The sequence below is a fragment of the Henckelia pumila genome, chromosome 1 (assembly GCF_033568475.1).
Source record: "Henckelia pumila isolate YLH828 chromosome 1, ASM3356847v2, whole genome shotgun sequence".
In the NCBI taxonomy this organism is placed as follows: domain Eukaryota; kingdom Viridiplantae; phylum Streptophyta; class Magnoliopsida; order Lamiales; family Gesneriaceae; genus Henckelia; species Henckelia pumila.
This window is the reverse complement of record NC_133120.1, coordinates 63,133,249-63,158,696: the sequence shown is the minus strand read 5'-3', so window position 1 is coordinate 63,158,696 and position 25,448 is coordinate 63,133,249. Positions and strand designations below refer to the sequence as shown.

Below are 25,448 nucleotides of genomic sequence, written 5' to 3'. Positions count from 1 at the left end.
GTGTAATATTATTAGATTGAAATGAATTTATTTTATTATAATATGTTTAGTATAAAAATAAATCATTATAATGTTTTTTAGTTAATAAATATTAATTAATTACAAGTTAATAAATTTAAACTTGTGAGAATAATTTTTTTTTTGTCTTAAATATTATAAATCTATATTTAAAATTAAATTTAATGATATTTGTTAATTTTTAAATTTTTTTATGTTAATAAATTTAAATTTATTTAATTTATGGCAGATCCAACGGGTCTAACCCAAATTGAACCCGCCAAATTCGCGGGACAGGGTGGGGCGGGTCCCGGGTTTAGCCAGACCCGCCCCGTTGCCATCCCTAGGAAATATAGCTTTTCCTTATTAACCAGCAAGAAGTTGGAGCATTAATTACACAGAGAGAAGATAAGTTCATAATATATTCCTTGAATCGTGAAAACTCTTTTGCAACAATTTTAGTAACATTTTATATTACGTTTATCATTGATTTCCATGTGTTTAATTCATTATTATATTTAAAAAATTACCACAGCAATAAAACACAATATTAATTGCTAATTTAACACAAAATGTTACGGTAAATAACACTATATTTTTTCCATTTATGTTATGTAAGAGAGATTTTTATTTTTCCATATAATTTTTTTATTTCAAAATATTTTAATTTAAGATATTTCAGGAAGAAGTACTAATTTTGGTTATGGTATATATGATTACTATTACAAGATTAAAAAGATTATCATTATCATTAGTTAGTCCACACTTAATCACGCAATTAAAATTTGTACGACTTAATTTTCAGTTAATATCATCAATTTACAGCAAATCTGTTTTCCCCCCCAATTTTCAAACCATTTTCCCCTCTACGTATCTGCTAACAGAGACACTCATTACACCCCCAAAATATTGTATCAGAAATTATACCAGTAACCTAATTTTTAAAGACCCGACTTCCCATACGTCTTTCTTATGCATGCAGTGCTACTCGTGATCATCCTCATAGAAGTAGTACTCCCCCTTACTTTTCCAGATGAATCAATCCGATGATCCCCTTTCCGGTGACGGTCTCAAATGTTTCAGCTCTTCCGTCCCATCTTCAGGTAACTTCGACAAAGCGATCTAGCCACGTATCAAAGTCGATGCCATCGATAACCATTAGGGATCATTAACACGAAACTTTCTCCCAATTTGATGATATTACTACTCAACAGAGACTAATTTGGATACCATTCTAGTTCATCAAGTTCATCACTATGTTATACACCCAAACTAAGATTTAATTTCAACAGTGTGGAACAAAAAGAAGCATGAAGATTTATAATTTTAAATTTTATAAAATGTTAGTAGCATCTTTCATATTTCATATTTTTTTAGGTTGTCTTGTGACAATGAATTTGAAATTCATGGATTTAGATTATAATTTTATTGTTAACAATCAAATAATAAACCAAATGTTAACACCACACATTACATATTTTACACACAAGTAGCATAAAAATATAAATAGAGTTTATTCCAAATTACATCATTATAAAATGAACTTGAAATACATCCTAATTAACATAAAATACTATATAAACATTAGTAATACTTTTTCTGAAAAAACAAAAATATTTTTCAATACATTTGAAAACCTTCTATCCAAACACAAGCTATATAACCTATCCCTGATAATCAATACATTCGAATGCAATCCCTGCTCTCACACGTTTGCTATCACGTAGTTACCGATACACAAACATAAATATCCATTCCATTTTTAAAAATATATATATATATATATATCCCAGTAGATGAAAAACTGTGCAGTTATCTGCAATTATCATGGAACAAAAATTTGTGAAGATTGGGTTTGCGCTAAACTTCGGAGATAATAGCTTAAATGGTCCGCGTCCCATCCACACAATCACGAAGGCCACAAAAAAATCCATACAAATCACATCACTGAAATAACAAAAATTCAAGATATCAATTCCAAAATATTACAACACTTTTGGTGGACAAAATATTATTGATAATATCGGTATCAAAAATAGCTCACTGCAGGTACATGCATTTTTCTATTGGGTGACTATGCGAACATGAAACGGAAAGAAAAAAGATCAACCTCGTGATGTCCGGATCAATCTTCACACGTTGTAACGACTTTTGGCCGATCTTTCTCTCTTTGAATCATCCTACATTGACCGAGAACAAATAAGAAGAGGAACCAACTATTACAGTACAGAAAACATAAGAATGGCAATCAATCGTACATGGAAGCTGTAAGAGATTTTATCTGTGACATCAATGATCTCCTTCCACTTCCTTCCAATGCCCATCTGTGCAAAAACAGAAAAAAAAAATCATACTTACCAGAGTACTTTGATCTCAAACAAAGCACAATGAAGATCAAGAATACAACAGATGATCGACGAATCATTCAGAGAAGTTTCTAAAAGCCAGTGTTGTAATCTTTGAGGCATTTACAAGAGTCGCAAGGCGAAAAATTGTTAGCGTGGAGTGAGTGTATAGGTGGTGACCTCAGACATACAGCATCACTCTAAATAATTTTATCGGGATGATATCTACTCATTCGTGAATTCACACCAAGGATTTTAAATAAAAGAGTCTAAAACCTACATTATTTCCAGAGAATAATGTTGACAATATAGAGGCATCACATGGTTAGCACATGACTGATGACATGGACAAATGTTACTTTAATTATTCATCCACAAGACCAACTGCTCCATTTTCTTCAAAGGGTCAATTTTAAATCATCTCCAGTCTCTCATCTTACTTTTTGAGTTTTTGGTGTTTATTGTTGCATTTTACTGAAATAACTTGGCATTACATTGTTTTAGTCATTTGAGATCCGATGCATCTTGTATGGTAGCATAAAATTGATTTAGTCCCTAATTTCATGTATTTTGTAACATGCCCCGCATGCGAACACCATTTGAGTAACAAATTTTTTTCTCAAAAAGTCGTTTCACAATAGTCAAAACATAACACAGTAATCTCTAAAATGGCAGATAAATTAACAAATACAACAGAAAGTTCAGAACAACACAATATGAAGGTTTTTTAAAAAAAAATACATAAGTTAGAAAAAAATTGACAAAATGTGATGTTTCCAGGGGAATAAACAAAACATAAGAATCCACTGGTTTCTTTGGTTTTTGCCAGATTCCGCCATTTGTTTGCTTGTTGCTTTTTCTTAAAGCATTTGAATGTTGGCATAACAGGTCAACAACTACAAAAGAGCGGAGCAATTTGCATGAGGCAACAACAGCTGCTTCATTTAATTTTTTAACCTTTTTTAAATTTAAAATTCTTCTACAAGTAAATCTCATTTGTCCACCAACTTCCCGCTCTCTCCATTCTCATTCATTTCTCCAATAATCATCCGCATACCATGCACCACAATTTAACAGTATATTCTCCCAGAATCCTCCGATTTTAAATTATAATCTCTAATATCATTTCGGTCCTAAATCATTCTGATGAAACTTTGAAGTACTATCATCAAGAAAGCATTATCTGCACTTCATTTTTTTTAAAAAAAAACACTTAATCATTAATGTTCAAACTTTAAATTATATACTGACAATGATAAGGTTTTTTTCTTATCTTATTTTTCTTAAAAAAATTAATTTATTGATACTCTCAATTCCTGAATGAAGTTATCTAAAAACTCTAATTACTTACAATTTAATATAGTTAAAATTTACAACATTCTTAAATGTAGAAAAATAAACAAATAGAAATTAAAAATATTCATTAAACTAATTGTTACTTTCATTTTCATTTTAATTTACATTTAATTTCTAATTTTTTAAATCAAGTGATGTTACACTATTGTACTTTTAATATCTTATTCCATGTCTCCTTTATTATACAACTTAAAAATAAAAATCACAATGTCTTTTAAAAATATGGATATCAACAAAATTCAAAATAACTAATATTATAAGGATGATAAATGATAGTTTTGCTGTTATTATCGTTATTAATCAACAGCTACAGCGTAGTATATGAAATACTAAACGAAAAACAAAACCGAGAATAGACAGGATGTTGGTTAAACAAACAAAATTGATTTACAAAGGAATTTAAAATTTGTTATTGTTGACCAGTCATGCAAACATTCAAATGGTTTATTTTTTTTAATACAAAACTTTTCCATAATCTACGGGTTGAACCAACAAATTCTGGCACATTAAATTTGTTTCTAATAGAAAACCGAAAGAATCCTCCAACCAGCGGATTGTATGTTTTGCTTATTCCCATTAACACATCACATTTTGTCAAAAAAATTTCTAATGTTTATATATATAAACCAACATAAAAGATCATACATTCACATCAATTACGAAATATACTAAACAATTCTAGATTTTATTGTATGCTTTACCTTTTGATCCATAAAACTTACAGTTCATAAAATTTAGTACAAACACTACTAAAATTTGAACGAAAACATAAAAAAGTTGATGAAAAATACTAAGTCGTAATGCTTTTTTGGCAATTAATATGATTACAAGAAATTAACCATGTTAAACTAATGAACTTCACAATTTTTCTATAAAAATATTTGAATAAATTTACCAATAAAACCTTCTTAAACTAAGTTTGATTAAAAATATAACAAAGTTGATAAAACCAATAACTTTTAATGCGCATACTTTATACTTTTAACAAAGGATGGACAAATCATGTAATATTAAAGCATATAAATTAAAAGCTAATTGGTACGAATTATTCAATCACATTAACAAAATAAAATCTACACTTAAATTTGTACATTCATCAATATTTTTATATCTGAAAATATAATTAATTAAATGATAGTGTATGAGCATTAGACGCATAATGTGCTTTTTACCTAAATAACCTACCAGATCCACTATTCCACTTACAACAAGAATTAGTCTTTGGTAAAATTCAAAAACATTCCTATATTTTAGACATTTCAAATATTAAACCAAATACATTGTTTATTTATTTATATATTGTAAAAATTACTACATTGACCTTTGCTAGTCCAAATAGATGATGAAACTGCATCTTAAGAAATTAACACACATGCGGATGATTTTAAGGTTATCCCTTCACTTAAAATTATGCAGAATTGCAAGCATAACCTCACGACTCATTTTTGAAGATGAATAATGGTTAAGGTTTTTTTATTTTTATTTCTTGCTACAGCATTGCTCAGGAATTGTTTCAGTTTTTGACACAATACATAAATCAATAGTAACAGTAATATCGACAACTGAGGGCATGGGCATCATTAGCTGATTCAATCAACGCCAAACATCAAAGCTGGGGAAAAATTACATTTATATTAAGAAAAATACCTGAAGTGCTTCATTGGCAGCAGTCTTAGTCCACAAAGATAGCTTGTCTTGCCTTTGGCGCACACTGGCGACCACTCCACAGATCTCATTAGCATCATCAAATTGCTCTCCAATTAAAGCCATTAACTAAAAAAAGAAATATTGATTCAAATACAAACAGTTTTGAGTAAAAAGACCATGAATTCCAGCATTCTTGTTATAAATATGCTAGAAACTATTAACAAGGGATGAATAAAATTTTTTACAGTTTCAAGCCACATGTCATCTAGACTAGCCCTTTTGGCGTTGTTTGATGCGACCGTCCATTTGCCTCCACTAGCACACTCAGGGTCTTCCCATTTGGGCTCAACTCCAGCTCTGAATAAGTGAAAGTCTGCATTCCCAGGCAACTTGCTGGGTCTAAATATCTGGTCATACAAACTGCAAGAGAAGACATAATTTCATTTGACGTGATAACTCGAGAATATCTACTATAATGTCCACACTTTCAATACAAGCATAAAACAAATTTTTATGCAGATTGATGTTTCACACAACCTGATCTTGATTAACTGTTCTTCAAGTGAAGTATAATGCACTAAGGTACATTTCCCGCGTTCATGCAGTAGTGATCACCAAAAGTTTGAAATTACCAAGGAAAAATTATGAACTCTGGAGACCAAAGACCTAAAGTAAGAGTTTGTTCCAAAGAAAATCTCAATTCTCAGACACATCCACAACATGGCATGCTATTGCTATTTCCTGACTCCGGCTTTTCCTCAGGCTTTGAAATAATAAAATTGTTTTGTTATATGAGATCGGATATGACCAAGATACTGCAGTTTTAATTCAAGATAAAGTATGATGCCAGAAACATATTCAAAGACATTGGATGGTTTGGAAGCAATACAAGGGCAAAGAAGTGGCTATTCTTAGGTCAGGCTAAAAAAGAGCTAATGACAAAGGGATAAGAGATTCAGGCACTGCTGCACTGCCAACACAAAATGCATGAGCATAAAGGATGAGATGAGACAAGGGATAAAACTATCTCCAGCCAACTGCCATCACTAATTATGGTTGTGGCGAAGAATGGTTACAATTTATAGCAATTTTATACTTCTTACAGAAGTTTGCAGAAGTATAATTCTAAATAATGAAGAAATTCAAGTCCTCAACAACTTGACCATAGATGTAAGCAATCCTCCGGAAGGAATCCTGTGAGCATCTCTAAAGATTTAGAGGAACTAGAAATAGAAGCAGTTTCTACCTTTGACATGAAAAGGCTCTAATACACAAACATCAACCACCAACATAAAGTGGATTTAACTGATATAGCATATTCGAGATCCAAATTCTATTCCAAAACAAAAAAAACAACATATGGTTTCTCATTAATGGACTTTGAGTTTCGGTGTAGACAGCATTAAGTTGAAAAATTACAAATTTCTTCTTCAATTTTCAACTGTCAGGTCATTAGTTAATATATTTTTCTATCACAATTTAAAATCTAACTATTCAGTATCTTCGTGATGATAGCCACAAATCGTCATGGGTTTACGAGTTGATAGACATGAACAGTTTTTGAAAGATGAACTTGTAATTATCAAACACAACAAGCAGCATAGCGCAGAGCTTCCAATTTCACAAGAATCAATAGCTTGGTTTTACTTGAGCATTCAACAGTTAAATAAGTAAGATTCACATGAGAAAAAAAATCTCATTATTAGGATTGCACTTGATGAAGTTTCCCCACATATAACTATCACTCCCAGATTTCTTAGAGCTATATGGTTATAATAAATTTGACCAGTCTTGAATCAAGTGGAAGAATTAAAAGCATGCACATCCGGAAATTACAAACAAAGATTAACTTAGTTAAACTGGTAAACATGCTTACATGTCACTACATAAGGCTGATAAGCCACATTGTCATCTCAATTTTCATATCGATCAAAGAAAGTCAAGTTAAAGGATTCTCTAACCAAAGCTTCTGCCAAAAACACTTTAACTGGCCATTCATCGAATAAAATGCGGATAACAACTCCAAAGCATCCAACTATGAATAGATCACCTTCGATACAGAACTTAATGTCTAATGCTATCTAAGGCTCAATGACTAAGAGTAGAAGACAAGACGTATGACAAACTGGTTTTGCCAAGGGATTCCCCAAGATTTCAGATAACGGAAGATCCTAAAAATACAAATTTTGGGTAGTCAATTCAAGTAACAACCTAAAAAAGATGGAAACTTGCTAATTTAGGATCTTGAGTAATTAAATATCAGCCTGACCAGATGATTGCCTCCTTATTCCCCCCTTCTTTAAAAGAAGTGTTTTAATTCAATTTGCATTTCGAGGGGATATCCATTATACCAAATAACGAAAAATGGAGATAGTCATCCAAAATGGTCCATGCCACTGCGGGTTATATGTATTAAAGAAAAAAACAACTATTTCCACTGCCCATTCCACCAATTTGAACAATTCATCGCATCATTTTGGCGATTCAATTTGTCAATTCTGCACTTATTGAATATTTTAAAAGATTACCCATTTATCAAATAGTTTTGAAAGTATATCAATCGAATAAAACGAAAATAAAAAAATTTAGTTAATTTAAATGGTCTTTCACAAAAATTCTATGTCATACCAATTGCTCTAGTTGGACAGCGACCATTGTTTTAATGAGACAGACCATAAAGCAAAACAACAGATGAACATAACAACGTACCACCAGAATTCTTCGACTGTGTCAAATGTATAGCCTTTTCGAAGAGAAGAGCCCCAGGCCGCCCCCTGTTTGGGCTTCGATTGATTGTCGTACCAGAACGTCCACTTCCTCTCCAGCTTGTGCGGCTGTTTCTCCACCGCCTCCGCCGGCACGTCGCTAGACATTCTATCGAATCCCGATAAAATTGGGGTTTGAGTTAGGAAAGAAATTAGGGCGAGATTTTTGTGGGGAAGACGGCGCTTTACAAGGTCTATTGTAAGCTCAATCACTTTATTTTATTTAAAAAATTGTTCTTTTTCTTTATAAAAATTTTAATTTTAAGATTAAAACAAGATTTTTTTTTTTTTTTAAAAAAATATCGTAAATATTATTAAATGGAGAATTTATAAAGTAGTATCTTCCAACCAAGAAGGAAATTTCTCGTGTTCCCACACAAACGGGTTAGGGAGATAAGAAGCAAAACGAACCAAGACATGAACACTTGAGTTCGAAGTGCGTCTAATGTGACGTAAATCCATGTTTCTGTTGCATCCACAAGATTTTTTTGATCTGATGAACCTTGGCTCCTGCATAGTGATAATCTTCATTAATCTTCGTGACTGCTTGCACGGAAATTAAGGAGTCGGAGACAACCCTACATCACCGTAGTCCTATAGTATGAACGAATTTTAGTGCTTCATGGATCGCAATAAGTTCACCCTCAGACATTGATGAAGGTACTGAAATTCCATGTCCAAAGTCTTGTAGAATTCTGCCTGTGAAGTCCTTTATAGCTCCTCCAACACCATACTGCTGCAGATTAACATTTACGCATGCATCAACCTCGAGTTGCGGGGTTCCTGGAGTCGTGCATTCCAAAGTGCTGACCCCGAAAAATTCAATGCATTGTCCGCTGAGTCTAGTTTTAGTCCTAATTTTTGGAACTCCTGGAGTAGATTATCTCACCATTCTAGATTTTGGCTCAGAGCTCCACTTTTTTTCCTGCAAATAAAAGCCATTCGACTCTTCCATAGTCCCAAAGTGAGCGTAGCTAATCGTTCGAATTTGGGATTTACCCATTTGGAGTTTTAGCCAAATGCAGCAATCCAAAGTAGCCATATCACGCAACCCTCGGATGACAATCCACAGATCAGTCTGTTCCCATGCATTTTGCATTGCTGGGCACAAGAATAATGCATGTATGGAGCTATCACAGTAAGATCCACAAAGCAAGCAGTTGGACGAGCATTAGGTATGATGATCTCCCAAATTAGCCGAAGTGGGAATAATATTGTAGTAACCCAGTCTTATTTTACAATATTAAGTGGTTTAATATCATTAAGAATTGATTAAGGGCTTAATTGATATTAAATATGAATTTGTGGAATTTTTGTATCGGGCGAGTTCGGAAGACACGAACACTTCGGAAGCAAGAATCCAGTTCGGAAGCTCTGGGTGAGTTCGGAACGTCCGAACGTGAGATCGAAACTCCCGAAGAGTTAGGTCATGCGCACTAGTGACGTGTCGTCAGCATCTCGACTTGCAGACGCATGCATGGGATCGAAACTTCTGAAGAAGAGATCGGAGCTTCCGACCGTGGTAGTTTGAAACGTGGCACACATGTAGAGATCGGAACGTCCGATCGTGAGTTCGGAACTTCCAATCATTGCCTATAAATAGGGCATCCGAGATTCAGAATTTGGCACCAATTCACCAACCTTTCTCTCGACTTCTGAGTGGTTTTAGAGGTTTTTAGCTTTATTTGGCATAGTTCGGGCTTTGGCGAGGCGTCTCCAGAGTCGTAACAGAGTTGTGCCCAAGTTCTAGGGCTATCAACATCAAAAGGCTGACGACAAACGGAGGTATTATCCGAGTTCTTATAAATATTTTGAGAGTACCTATTAGCTTGGTTTAGGCTTTTAGATGATGTTTAGTGATATCGTAATGTTATGATTATAGGCTTGGATCATTAGAGTCGGGTTAGCTAGAATGGTATAATTGAGGTACGAAACAACTGTTCGAGATACCCTGACTGAGTAGGCATATATTATGTGCTGCATTATTTATATGACATGATTTTATCTGCATACATTATGTCACGATATTATACTTCATGCATTATCATATTGTGTTTTTGTTGTGACCCGCACCGGAATCACCTACTAATCAGAAGCTTAAACATGCAATCAACCATAATCAGAGATAAACTGCGGAAACTAAAATAACTAACATACCAGCATGGTAAAACCTAGTGGTTGACCCTGCAATCCTGCCTTGGTCACCACTCAATCTCCAGATCCCTAGGAGAACTATCTGCAATTGTCCCGTCGAATATGGTGTCCAAAAAAAAAATTACGAGGACGTGAGCATAAAACGCTCAGTATGAGAGTATGAGTATACAATATTATATATGCATGTATGCAAGTGTACGGGTACCAAGACACGAGGTCAAGAATATCTGGTCAAGAACAGACTTGGGCCCTGGGTAGGTAGCACGCTGTGTCGTCGCTTCAGGAGGTGTCCTAAATACCCAACTGATGGTGACCTGACATAAGTCTATGTGTCCAACCAATATTGGTGACTTGACACGAGTTTATATGTCCAACCATCTACTGACAGGATAGGGTAAACACCCTACTATAGGATAATCACTAAGATACAAGCTCAAGATGATCATGTATGCAACATAATAACATGTCATAATATATGCAGATAAAATAATGCTATATAAATAATGCAACACATAATACATGCATACTCAGTCAGGGTATCTCAAACAGTACTTTCTTACCTTTCTAAGGCAGATCCTAGAAGCTCCCATCTAGGTTCCAATCCTACCATGCAGCACTACAATACATAATACCCATGCATTATCTATTATGCCAAACATCATCTAACATGCTCTAAAAGCCTTAATTAAACTATAGCATACTCCCTATTTTCTATAAGGAGCCAGAGCTATACCTTCGTCCGTCGTCAATCCGCTGATGTCAAATGCCCCAGAGCTTGGGCACAACCTTACTATGACCCCTGGACACCTCGCCAGAGCTCCGCTGCTTGGCCACTACTACGGACACTGTCCGCTATAAAAATACTACTTCCTACTCCAACTCTTAAAAAAAGAGTTCCGAAGCCTTTAAAATAGAGCCATTACGGGAGAGGAGAGGTTTGGAAAATGGTGTGAAATGAGCTCTCTCGGAACCCATATTTATAGACGACGATCGGAAGCTCCGATCGCCTAATCAGACGTTCCGATCGATGCATGCATGCCACATTCCGATCGGGCCAGATTGGAAGCTCCGATCCCTACTTCGGAAGCTCCGATCATCTGCATGCAGCTACATGTTCAAGCTCCAATGCCATGTCTCGGATGGTATAGATCGGAAGCTCTGATCTCCTGATCGAAATTTTCGATCGTCCACGCTGCTTTTGAACTGGCTTTGCTGGTTCCGATATGATCGGACGTTCCGATCTTGGTTCGGAAGTTCCGATCCTATTTAGGCCCAAATAAGCCCATTAACATTTCTCGGGCCTTCTGAATCTGATTATTTGGTCTGTTTGATCATAAAGAAAATCCTTTAATCATGATTTATTAAATCTAAACATGATTAGCAAATTAATCTTGTAAAATGGAACCGGGCTACTACATTCTCCACCACTTAAGAGATTTCCTCCTCGAAATCATATCTTAAGTACCGAATGAAATTGAATAAGATCAACATGTTCTTATTCTCTCATATCATTTTACAAGATCTCACTGTAATTCAAAGAATCATCAGTAGTGTCTCAATACTGAAATTGGACCACAAAAGGAACATCTTATTCCAAAACAATGTTTCTTATGATTCAGTAACAACATGGTTTCTCCACACATGTCAAATTTGTATCCATTGTACCTTGGATGATTTTAAGATGTAAGACTCATCTACCACAAATCACCACCACAGTGATACATGGAACACATCATGGATATTTGATCTATATAACGACAATACTAGTTTGTAATATACCTCATTATTGTCCAATATCTCAATTAGACCAAGAAATTCTAGAGATATATTTTATGATAATTCAACTATATCAACATCCTGTTGAATTAACTCTTGGTTTCTCAACCTGTTATTTTCCAAGATGGACACCAAGACGAACAAATCCCAAAGCGGATTTTTCCCCGATTCGATATCCTGAATGTTCCTTATCTCAAGGAATGTCACACTGTATCTCTGATGAATTCAAACAATAATCTGAATAACTACTGGTAGAAATCCTTATACTTACTAGATCTATCTGTCTAGTAATACCACATTAACAGATCAAAACCTTATCTGCTCAGAACGATCACTTGTCAAGGAAAATTCCTTCCAAGACTAATTATGATAGCAGAAATTCAACATCTGTATCTCCGACGCAGACGATAACTAATTTTCTTGGATGCTAAAACTCAGTATTAACTAAATCTTCACGAGAGCATCCAAATATCAAATATTTATACCCCTACTGTGACTGTTTGCAAAACACCAAACTGAGGTAGTCTCCCCCAGAATAACCATCCGAAGCAATAAAAGCTCACAGACACCCTCTGAAGCATGAAAGGCTCCCAGAGTAATACAAACATGGAGTCGCACCTCCTCTCCGTCTAGTCATATATCCACACAGTCCACAACACTTGGTATAATTCATCACTGTGCCCCTGATGAAAACACATCATTCTTGGCAAACACTACGTCTCGATAGAATATTCTAGGAAATACTTCTAGAACTATTCAACTGAAAACATGCATAATTCAATCCTAATAATACACATGTTTAAACAAATGTTTGATCCTTTATTCGATATAATCAAGATAATCCCAAAGATTACAATTACAATACTTGAACCAATAACCTAGGTTCTATACAATCTTTATTACAATCTCATGTAATAAACAAATTTTGCAAAAGATTATACTGAAAAAGATGTATAATACAACAAAACCTAGTACATCAAATATATGAAATACATCTGGATCAAATGCTTACAACTGAAATACTATTTACAATAAAACTTATATAGTATTTAAAACCCAAATACAATGGAAATCTTACAATCTGACTAAATGTGGAAATCTTTCATTCCGTCTACTGATCTTGAACATGAGGTTTCCCGCCTGCCACACACGAAAGCATCGATGCAGGTATGTCAGCAGACCTTCTTCCTCGTAAGATCTAAAATATTATATCCTACTAGAGATGACCAAAGCTTCATGCGACATTCTCTTGGCAGGATATTCTGACAATCTCTCCAACTACTCGTGGAGAGTCTTCCTTTGGTTAAAGCCGGATGGGTAGTAACACGCCATGCGCTCAAACCAATCTTCAGGGGTGGCTTCCTTGGTCGAAGCCGAATGGATGACTACATGTCACACATTCCATTCAACCCTGAGAAGTGCGTGGATTTGATAATTGGATCTTCTCTTTAAGCTCTATCCTGCTGGGATCCACCTAATACGAAACTCTGATGCCAACCTTGGCAATGACGATCTTGGAAAAGCTTAGGTATCCTGCTATTCCAATTCATGATACTACTATTGTCATTGAATCCAACTTGAAATCTACAAGGATAACCCAAAAGTCAATACTAAGTCCCAAAGAATCTTATTGCATGCTCTGATACCATAAATGTACTGACCCGCAACGAAATCACCTACTAATCAGAAGCTTAAGCATGCAATCAATCATAATCAGAGATAAAATGCGAAAACTAAAATAACTAACATACCAGCATGGTAAAACCTAGTAGCTGACCCTGAAATCCTGCCTTGGTCACCACTCAATCTCCAGATCCCTGGGAGAACTACCTGCAACTGCCCCGTCAAATGGGGTGTCCAAAACAACAATACGAGGACGTGAACATAAAACGCTCAGTACGAGAGTATAAGTATAAGATATTATATGTGCATGTATGCAAGTGTACGGGTACCAAGACACGAGATCAAGAATATCTGGTCAAGAACAGACTTGGTCCTTGAGTAGGTAGCACGATGTGTCGTCGCTTCAAGAGGTGACCTACATACCCAACTGATGGTGACCCGACATAATTCTACGTATCCAACCAATATTGGTGACCTGACACGAGTTTATATGTCCAACCATATACTGACAGGATAGGATAAACACCCTACTACAGGATAATCACTAAGATACAAGCTCAAGATGATCATGCATACAACATAATAACATGTCATAATATATGCAGATAAAATCATGACATATAAATAATGCAACACATAATACATGCATACTCAGTCAGGGTATCTCGAACAGTACTTTTGTACCTTTTTAAGGCAGATCCTAGAAGCTCCCATCTAGGTTTCAAGCCTACCATGAAGAACTACAATACATAATACCCATGCATTATCTATTATGCCAAACATCATCTAACATGCTCTAAAAGCCTTAATTAAACTATAGCATACTCCCTATTTTCTATAAGGAGCCAGAGCTATACCTTCGTCCGTCGTCAACCCGCTGATGTCGAATGCCCCAGAGCTTGGGCACAGCCTTGCTACAACCCCTGAACACCTCTCCAAATATCTGCTGCTTGGCCACTACTACAGTCACTTTTCGCTATAAAAATACTACTTCCTACTCCAACTCTTAAAGAAAGAGTCAAGTCTTAAAGAAAGAGTCCCGAAGCCCTTAAAATAGAGCCATTACAGGAGATGAGAGGTTTGGAAAATGGTGTGAAATGAGCTCTCTCAAAACCTCTATTTATAAAAGATGATTAGAAGCTCCGATCGCCTGATCGGACATTTCGATCGATGCATGCATGCCACGTTCCGATCGGGCCATATTGGAAGCTCCGATCCCTACTTCGGAAGTTCCGATCATCTGCATGCAGCTACGTGTTCAAACTCCAATACCACATCTCGGATGGTACAGATCGAAAGCTCCGATCTCTTGATCGGACGTTCTGATCGTCCACGCTGCTTCCGAACTGGCTTCGATGGTTCCGATCTGATCGGACGTTCTGATCTTTATTCGGAAGTTATGATCTTATTTAGGCCCAATAATCCCATTAACATTTCTCGGGCCTTCTGAATCTGATTCTTAGGTCCGTTAATAATAAAAAAAATCTCTTAATCATGATTTATTAAATCTAAACATGATTATCAAATTAATGTTGTGAAATGGAACTGGACTACTAGAGATTTTATCCTTGCGATAACCTGTAGTAGGGTGTTTACTAGTGAATGAATATCGTTTCCTCAGAGAGTAAATTTAAAATATTTAGTACTTGTAATTAAAATAGTCTAAACTTTATCTAGAAAATCAATATCTTAGAATTTTGCAGAAAAATAAATAATCAGTGAGATTTAAAAGCACGCACACAACTTTCAGATAAATATCAATCAGAGAAAAATGGTCTAGAGGTTTAGATTTCACTTGGTTTCAACAACAATCAATCCTAATTAATTAATCTTCATGAATTTCAATCAATTAATAGCCAAGAACACTTAAGTGTATTATTCCCTCTCCCGAGTGCCGAATAAAATATATCAACTACAATTCAATTCCAATATCACTATTAAGAATCTACTTGCAGTGATCAATTCAAAACAATGTTCTTTTTAAAAGCTCTGTTAAAATCATATACTCTCCCAAGTTATATAAATAATTAACAGTATATTTTCTAATGGTCTTATTCAAAATCTCCTCTCCCGAGTGCCAGATTTCAAATAAATATAACAATTTAATTATTGATCAAGTAATTGAAAAGACAATCAATTCTAGAAAAAACAATTAATGTAGAAGAAACTCAATTCAATAAAATCAAAAATTCATGAAAGCGTCTACACCAGGTTCCATCCGACCTCTAGACTATAAAAAAATTAGTTCATAATAAAATTCTGAATAAAACAAAACATGTTCAAAAATTCAGACATAAATTCAGAATTAAATAAATAAAAAGTAGAAAACAAATCCATCGTCGATGCCATGTTCGGTCTATCGAACTCCGTCTTCGTTCTTCAATTAAAAGCTCAAAATTCTTCCAGAAATCACGATCAAAACCTTTTCCTCATATTTTGTGTGATTGTGGCGGCCTCCTTTAATCTGATAAAAATCCCTTTTATATTGTCACACAAAAGCCCACTCAAAAGCCCATAAAATATAAAAGTTTCCTTCCCAATTAAAACACTAACAGCGACAGGCGGGCGCTCCAAATAATCCAAGCGGGCGCGCATGACTCACTGTCGAGAGTTCTCAATCTTCACATCACAAGTTGCGCGTTAGCTCTTTCTTTTCCTCTATTTAGCGCTAAAGAGTAGCGCTAACAATTCCTTGGGCCCAATAAGAAAAAGCCCATTCCGTTTCTTATGTTCATTCTTTCTTCTTTTCTTTTCCTTCCCAGCCTCTTTAAATTCTCTTATTAATTCCTCTTCTTCAATCTCATTTTTCTTCCTTTTTCACAATAATTCAATAATTTCCTACAATCACAAAAACAACAAAACACCCACATAAATCTGCTCGAAACCAACAATTAATCATAAAACTCATAACTAAATTAAGTGTATAAAATACACTTATCAAATACCCTCAAACTTAGACTTTTGCTAGTCCCGAGCAAAACTATTCAAAATCAAATTCCAAACTCAAATCACCAAAACTAACAACCAAAAATCAACAATGATATTCAAGAAATATTATGGAGCAATGGCCTTAGAAATAATTTCAAAATAGTCAAATCCAATTCCATCCAACCTACTAACATTTGAAAGTTTCAGCCATAACAAAATAACCGCATAAACTTACAATCTCCGCAACTCACATTCAAAACACCCTTATCCAAATTCAATTCAAACATTCATAGATCATGAGGACTTCTCAAGGCAGCATATGATCAAATACAAGATATAAATAAAAAACACTCACAAATAGGTAAAGACAAAGAATAAAAGTGTGTGCGTGTTTCGATCAAAATTCATAATCATTAAAAATATCAATCAACAGTCCATAGGCTAGATTCTCGCAACTCTTCTCCACTAGTATATTGGGCAACTGAGACTCGGTCAATAGGACTAAATCAGCTTATAATGTAAGGCCTGGCTCATGGCTACAAACGAAGGATAAAAATTCAAAAATAAGGAATAATTTATACTTATGCCTAATTCTAACTTCAACTCCTTTTCATTCACAATCTCACTTTCATCTTTCACTTCAGTGATTTTTCAAATTTTTCACAACTTCTTTTAATACCAACAATTTTTTTTTTACAACTTTTTCAACCACATTTTTTTTCCACTGCTACCTTTTTGATTTTCTCTTTTTAATTCTTCCATCACACCATTCCCTTTTTCACAAATAACACTAGGAGCATATAACAATTTAGCATTCAAATTACTCCCTTAAAGGTAGGAAATAGTGTATAGGCTATTCAGATAGTCAATGTAGGACCTTGAAATAATGACGAATGGGAGTTTATCACACGTTTACACGCATGCCATTCGATTTTCAATAAGGCTCAAACAAGGTACTAGGGATAACATAAATTTATGGGTAGCTTGAAAGGCTCAAATGAATTCAGAAAAAAATCGCCTAAATCATTCCTAATCACAGTTTTGCCCGTATTTCGCCTCGAAGAGTGTCCGAACTAGTTCTAGACAAGTCTCAATCCACAATTAAATCATACAAATATCAATCAGTGCAGAAAAAAATAATCATCGCCAGTTAACGATGATTTTCAACAAAAATTTCAGATTGTACATCAATGTACTCATATACGTGTAGGCTCAAATGGACAACTAAGGATAAATTATTTCAATGAAAATTAGGCCCAAAAATTTCAAACAATGCCTCAATCATATCTATGTTTGTATGTCCCAAAAATCAGATTCAAGTATTAATCACATCGTATATAAGAAATTGTTCATCTAATTGGTTCCATTTTTTTCAAAAATATTTGTCAGATAGGTAGACAGTCATGGATTTCAGTTATAACACAAAATTTTTTCTTTCAACAGCCATGCATCCAATTTTATCTATGAAGCACAATACAATTCAACGAAACAACTATCAACCAACCAAATCAAACGCTAAATCAAACACTGAATTATCCCCCCAAACTTCTTAAAATCATTGTCCCTAATGATTAAAAAATAAGAAAAAGAACAAGGGACGTGCACCTTTCGACACCGAGCATCAGTACTCGGCGTCATCGTCATCATCTCCATGGGAAGAAAATTTTTTCAATATCTAAAGCACCATCAGAATTTTCATTAACTGACTTCACCATTCCAACATGCGAAGGATGCGCGCTGTTTGGTGAGCACTGATGGCATGAGGAGATGCTCTACTGGTTTCCTATCGCACTAGAATCTTGCTGCTGTGGCTCACAAATGGGCTGAAGGTTTGTTAATTGGCGCTTGGGTTTGTTAGCGCATGGTTGGAGCTGTTGGCATGCTATCGCGCATAAGGATTCGCTGTTCGCGAAGCTTGCAGAAGCACTATCGCTTAAGAGATGGCGCGACTGAGAGGTGTGTTTGCTCATGGAGATTGCGCCCTTTGTGATGCGCGTTAGCACTTGAAGATGCACTATTTGGGAGATTTTAGCACGATAGCGCACAGATTGGTGCTGATGGAGAGGACGTTAGCGCATGGTAGGGAATGGTGTCATGCGCGATTGCACTGAGGATGGCTGCGCAGATGGTGATGGTTCGCGCTGAGTCTTGCGCAGATTGTCCGCGCGATTGCGCTTGTTCATGCGCGGTTGGGCTAGCATCAATGCATAGAGGAGAGGCGGGCGCGCAAGAAGGATGGGCGGGCGCGCATGAGCTGTTGCCAGAATTCCTAAACTCCTGAAAAATTGAAATTGTTTTATAATTTTAAGCTCCAAAATTCCCAAAAAAAAAAGCATTCAAAAATAAAAAATTAACTAATGAACAAAAATAAAAATTAAAGCTTAAATTAAATAAAAAAAATAAACTAAAAAATAAAATAACACAAAAATTTTGGGTTGCCTCCCAAAAAGCGCTTGGTTTATAGTCGTCAGCCCGACTTTCACCGGTATTAAGTCTTTCCTTTTTCTTTCACGCGCCAAATAAATTTCACGAATCGCCTTTTAAATTTCGCTCTCTTTTTCGTGAACTTATTCTTTGGTAATTTTGGCGCTCTCTCCTTCGATGAATCAACCGCAAAATCAGCTCTTTGACATTTCTCCAACTTCACAACCGGTTCAATTAAGCACAATTCTTCGATGGGTGGATTAGGTGTCTTCATGAATAAATTGAAAATCACTCTCTCGCCTTCCACACCCATTGATAATTCACCCTTATTTACCTCGATCCTGGTATCCGCAGTGGCCAGGAATGGCCTCCCCAATATCAGTGGCATATTTGTATTCTCCTCCATATCTAGCACAACAAAATCCGCAGGAAAAATAAATTTATATACTTTTACCAGAACATCTTCAATAATTCCAAGCGGATATGTAATAGATCTATCAGCCAGCTGCAATGCAATCATTGTGGGTTTCACCTCACCAAGTTCTAAGCTCTTGAAAACAGACAAAGACATTAGATTAATGCTAGCTCCTAAATCGCAAAGTGCATTATTAAAATAAGAAGAACCAATAGTGCAAGGAATATTAAAACTCCCTGGATCCTTCAGCTTTTGTAGCATCTTCTTTTGTAGCACCGCACTGCACTCTTCTGTTAGATTCACAACTTCATTCTCTAGGAGCCTCCTCTTCTTGGACATCACCTCCTTGATGAACTTCGCATAATTCGGCATTTGCTCCAAAGCATTAGCAAAGGGGATGTTGATGTGAATTTTCTTGAAAATCTCCAAAAATTTGGAGAACTGCTCATCTAAAGCTTTCTTCTTGAACCTTTGAGGGTATGGAAGAGGAGACTTGTACATCGGTTTCGGCTCAGGTTTAGGCTCATTTTCCTCGACTTTTTCCTTACATTTCTTCTCTTCAACAGCAGGTTCTTGGACTCCAACTTCTTTTCCACTCCTCAACTCTATGGACTTACACTGTTCTATGGGATTCACCTCAGTATTGCTTTGGAATTGACCGTGATTATTATCTTTTAGTGCGTTTGACAACTGTCCAATGCTAGTTTCCATGGATTGTAATACAGCATCCATGTTGGCCATGTGCGTCTCCAAGCTGTCAAGGCGAGACTCAGTTCTCGTTATCCTCTTACCTGATTCCTGCACAAAGGTACTAAAAACGTCCTCCAAAGAAGTCTTACCCTCACCCGTAATTGTGTTGTATCCCGGAGGAGGATTCAACACATTGTTATTGTTAGCATAAGAAAAATTTTCATGATTACGCATACTAGGGTGATAAGTATTAGAGACAGGATTACCTCTGTAAGCTCCATAACCTCGGTAGCCATTAAGATTGATATAATTAAATTCCTCTGGGGTATGTGATCCTTCAACTCCAGTTGAATCTGCAACATTAATCTTATTCAAAGAAGCTACCTGTGTAGTCAGTGCATATAGTTGAGCGGTGATGGATGTGAGAGGATCCACTGCATACACTCCAGCTGGCTTCTTGACTCCCATACGCTCAGATGGCCATTGAAAATTGTTGATCGTCATCTGCTCCGACATATCATAGTCCTGGACATGGTCCTTTGCAAATATAGTACCTCCAGTCGCAGAATCCACATTCATCCTCGTAGGCGCATTCAGTCCATTGTAAAACCACTCGATCTGCTCCCAATCTGCAAAATTGTGGTTAGGACAACGTCTAAGTAATTCTTTGCACCTTTCCCACGCCTCGTAGAGCTGTTCAGACTCCATTTGCCTGAATGTGCTGATTTCGATCTTCAATTGGGTGGAATTGTGTGAGACCCCGTTTTCTAATCATCTATTCAGGGACTAATCAATCAATAAGCATCATAAACAAAAGCCAAAAGAAAGGATTTTTTTTTTTAATGAACAGTGCTGCGATCGATCGCACGCCAAAAGCCAAAGTTCTTCCCGGGAACAAGAGGGCTGCGCTCGATCGCACTAAACTCGTGCGATCGATCGCACCCAAAAATTCAAGAATGCTGCCCAGAAATCCACAGAACCGAAAAGAGGCTAAACAAATCCATTCCATTCAAAGCTTCATTACAAATACATGCACTACAAATTCCACATGCATAATACAATACAGTACAAGTCGAAATATAAACTAAGTTCGACGATAGGGTTTGTTCGACTAAACAAAACAATACAAGTTCAACGGCACGACCCTACAAAACACAATGACTCACTTCTATCAATTCTCACCCCGAGCTAACCCAAACGACTCGATCCAGCTCCTGATCCTCCTGTTACCAAGTACACATACAAACAAAAACAACAGCCAGATAAACCGGTTAGAAATATAATTTCTAAGCAAAAGGGACAGACATACAATATCAGTTAAACATCTCATATCGAAATGTAACAATCATCAATAACTCAAAATAGAGTGAATGTATGCATGGCTTCAAAAGCTCGGGACTATCAAGTCAGATAATCGAAATATCAATCGGTACTTGGTTGGGATCCCAGGGCCAAGTCACTACAACAACCCACCTACACACCCATTCGGGGCGGATGTCGCACGACTCAAACTCCTAGACTTCAGAGCAACTATAAGAAGTATTCTAGTACTTGGAAAAACTCGAAATCCAAGATCACTTCAATATAGCTCCCTAAATCGTCTAATTTCAAAACGAATCGAATATTCGGCTCAATATGAATGCAAGTGTAAACAACATAATCAATCAAGTTCAACACAAGCAAATAACATGTAGTATGTGATTTTCGGGGCTCGAGAATAGATCGAACTCGAGTATTCTACCCCATTCGAATCAATGTCATCTTTTATCTTTCAAGTCCGTCGAGGATTCAAATCTGAAAAATAACAACGAACTCAAATAAATAATCAATCCAATCACAACAAATCGAAACAAAGAAATTCGATCAATATACCATCTCCAACTCTCGATTCGATTCAAATTCCAAGTTCAATCCAAACCCGAAACTCCAATCCAAATCTGAAAATGAAGAATATACGGATTCGATATCAATCCAACAACTCAAACAAACCCGAAAATGAACCGAACAACAAACGATAATCCAAAACTCGATTTCGACGGCATAACGGCTATAAACGGTCAAACCAAAAATCTTCAACAACATCAAACAACTCCAAACAATCCAAATCAACTTCTAAACCAACCAAACAATCCAAAATCAATCAAATCCATCAAAATCCAACAACCCCATTTTCGAATTAATACTCCAAAAATCATAAAAAATCCAAACTTCGATCTTTTTCCAAACCGACTTCGAATACACGATCTATGCTAGCTCAAGCACAACATTCTCCAAGATTATCAAATTCTGACAACCCGACAAAAATCAAAGTTCGAGGATCGTAGCAAAACTTACGTCAAAATGAAGCCCTCGTTGCAGTGATCGTGAATCTCAACTCAGAATGAAAATCTAACGGTCGGATTGTGCGAATCGGACGAAAGAAAAGCTTGAAGAATCGATATCCATGGCTACCAGATTCAGTACGTACGAAATGGAGAAGGGAGGAGGAAGGAGTGAAGGTGATGTGATGGTTAAGTTGCAAGATAATATATATAAAATCACATTTATGCATTTTGATCCCTCAATTCTTCAAAGTTTGCAAAATGACCCCCTGCGAATTATCAAACGGCCCTCAAATACTGAAAATCCTGATTATCTCAATTAAACTCAATTATAATAAAATCGGGACATTACAATTCTCCCCCTCTTAGATTTGATTTCGTCCTCGAAATCTGACAGATCACAGACTGAACAAGAAAGAATCATACTGAATACGAACTCACCTCAATCGAACAACTCTAGAAATCACTGCCTCATATCGAATTCGGTCTCCCAAGTCGCTTCTTCAACTCCGTGATGACTCCACTGAATCTTCACCAACGGAATCGACTTGTTTCTGAGCTACTTCTCTTTTTTATCGAGAATCTGAATCGGTTACTCGAAGTAACTCAGAGTCTCATAAAGTTCGGCCTTATCTGGTTGAAGAACATGCGACGGATCCGGATGATATTTCCGTAATATCGAAACGTGAAACACATCGTGGATACCTGAAAGAGATGGAGGAAGAGCAATCCTATAGACAAGATCGTCTATCTTTTCTATAATCTCATATGGTCCAATGAACCTCGGAGAAAACTTCCCTCTCTTTCCGAATCTGACAGTACCTCGGAACGGAGAAATCTTCAGAAAACACGGTCTCCCTGATCAAAACACAGTGGTCTGCGTCTGACATTCGTATACTTGGCTTGTCGATCTTGGGTTGTCTTCATTCTGACTCGGATCAACTTCACCTGCTCTGCCATATCACGAATCATATCTGGACTCAACTCCGGTGATTCTGAAATCTCATCCCAAAATAACGGAGATCTGCACTTCTTCTCGTACAAAGCTTCGAAAGGTGCCATGCCAATACTCGCTTGGAAGCTGTTATTGTACGAAAACTCCACTAGAGGTAAAGAATCCTGCCAACCTGAGCCAAAGTCAAGCACTACCGCGTGAAGCATATCCTCCAAAGTCTGGATCGTATGCTCGGACTGACCGTCGGTCTGAGGGTGATACGCTGTGCTCAAGTGCAAACGAGTACCCAATGCCCCCTGTAGACTGTGCCAAAAGTGAGAAGTAAACCTCGGGTCTCTGTCTGATACTATTGACTTCGGCATGCCGTGCAATCTCACAACCTCTCTGACATAAAATTCGGCCATCTGATCGTGACGGTATGTCATACGGTATGGAATGAAACAAGCTGATTTCGTCAACCGGTCAATCGCTACCCAAATCGCATCACAACCTCTGACTGAACGCGGTAGCTTCATGACAAAATCCATCGAGATGTGATCCCACTTCCATTCTGGGACAGGTAAACTGTGCAATAATCCACCTGGTTTCTTCCTCTCGGCTTTCACCTGTTGACAATTCAGACAACGGGACACAAATCTCGTGACATATCCTTTCAACTGCTTCCACCAAAACTGAGTCTTCAAGTCGTTATACATCTTTCGGCCTCCTGGATGAACACTGAACCAACTGCAATGCGCCTCTCGAAGAATAAGCTGTCTCAACTCAGAAACATTGGGCACAACAATACGGTTATTCACGAATAGCATATCATCCCTAACCTGAAATTCTGACTGATGACCTGATCGAACCTTCTCTATCAAACTCTGACTGCTCGGATCGGATCTCTGTGCCTCTCTGATCAACTTAAACAACTTTGGCTCGTCCTGAATCGCAAAAACTCTGATGGATCTCCTATCGGTCTCAAACTCCAAACCAGAAGTACAACAGTCTTCAATTAATTAAGAGACACCCCTCGTAGAAAGAGATAAGGAACAAAGCTTCCGACTAAGAGCGTCAGCAGCTGCATTCCACTTTCCAGGATAATACTTGATCTCACAGTCGAAGTCCTTAAGCAAATCCATCCATCCCCTCTGTCTCATGTTCAGCTCGGACTGGGAAAACAAGTATTTCAGGCTCTTATGGTCAGAAAATATCTCAAACGACTCGCCATAAAGATAATGGCGCCAGGTCTTCAAAGCAAACACAATCGCCGCAAGCTCAAGGTCATGGATCGGATAACGAGTCTCGTGCGGCTTCAGTTGCCTTGAAGCATAAGCTATGACGTGCTTCCTCTGCATAAGAATGCATCCAAGACCTCGGTGAGAAGCATCACAGTAAACGGAATAACCTCCCGTACCTGATGAAATAGACAAGATCGGAGCGCTGGTCAATCTCTTCTTCAGCTCAATGAAACTGGCCTCGCACTCCTCGGACCAAACAAACGGTGCATTCTTCTGGGTCTACTGGGTAATCGGCTTTGCAATGGAAGAGAAACCCTCGATAAATCGGCGATAATACCCCGCCAAACCCATGAAGCTTCGGATTTCTAGCACTGATGTCGGTCTCGGCCAATTCATAACTGCCTCGATCTTACTGGGGTCAACAGAAATTCCATCTCCTGATACAATGTGGCATAAGAAAACCACTCAGTCCAACCAGAACTCGCACTTCAATAGCTTAGCATATAACTGTTCGGCTCGCAAAGTCTGCAATACAATCCTTTAATGCTCTGCATGATCTGAACGGTTCTTCGAATAGATCAGAATGTCGTCAATGAAGATAATGATGAACTCGTCCAAAAACCGCTGAAAGATATGATTCATCAAATCCATAAAAATTGCTGGAGCATTTGTTAAACCAAACAGCATGACTACGAACTCAAAATGCCCATATCTTGTTCTGAAAGCTGTCTTAGGCACATCCTCGTCGTGAACTCTCAGCTGTTGATACCCTGATCTCAGATCTATCTTTGAATACACTGAAGAACCCTGTAGTTGATCGAAAAGATCGTCG

The 25,448-nt window shown here is 36.8% G+C and overlaps 1 protein-coding gene across 4 annotated transcripts; it reads right to left on the bottom strand.

Moving 5' to 3' along the window:
• Nucleotides 1-1,492: 1,492 nt before the first annotated feature.
• On the bottom strand, nucleotides 1,493-8,301 carry LOC140889635 (eukaryotic translation initiation factor). 4 transcript variants are annotated; one of them, XM_073297364.1, is made up of 6 exons: nucleotides 8,055-8,301; nucleotides 5,591-5,765; nucleotides 5,346-5,471; nucleotides 2,233-2,321; nucleotides 2,108-2,157; nucleotides 1,493-1,944 (listed from the first exon to the last, which is right to left on the bottom strand). In XM_073297364.1, the coding sequence occupies exons 1-5, from the start codon at nucleotides 8,216-8,218 to the stop codon at nucleotides 2,130-2,132; spliced, it is 582 nt and encodes a 193-aa protein (XP_073153465.1). In that variant the 5' UTR covers nucleotides 8,219-8,301; the 3' UTR covers nucleotides 1,493-1,944; nucleotides 2,108-2,129. The 4 variants fall into 4 exon arrangements, with proteins under 4 accessions (XP_073153465.1, XP_073153473.1, XP_073153458.1 ...); XM_073297372.1 differs by having other exon boundaries at nucleotides 2,108-2,177; nucleotides 2,256-2,321; XM_073297357.1 differs by lacking the exon at nucleotides 1,493-1,944 and having other exon boundaries at nucleotides 1,992-2,157.
• Between the last annotated feature and the right edge of the window lie 17,147 nt (nucleotides 8,302-25,448).

What these genes read in the sequence shown, in the direction of transcription:
- LOC140889635 (XM_073297364.1), bottom strand. Translation starts at nt 8,218, where the DNA reads ATGTCTAGCGACGTGCCGGCGGAGGCGGTGGAGAAACAGCCGCACAAG. An exon ending in CTGCCAATGAAGCACTTCAG is followed by an intron (nt 2,322 to 5,345) that starts GTATTTTTCTTA and finishes GTTTTTGCACAG; the next exon opens with ATGGGCATTGGAAGGAAGTG. An exon ending in CGATTGATTGCCATTCTTAT is followed by an intron (nt 2,158 to 2,232) that starts GTTTTCTGTACT and finishes AAAGAGAGAAAG; the next exon opens with ATCGGCCAAAAGTCGTTACA.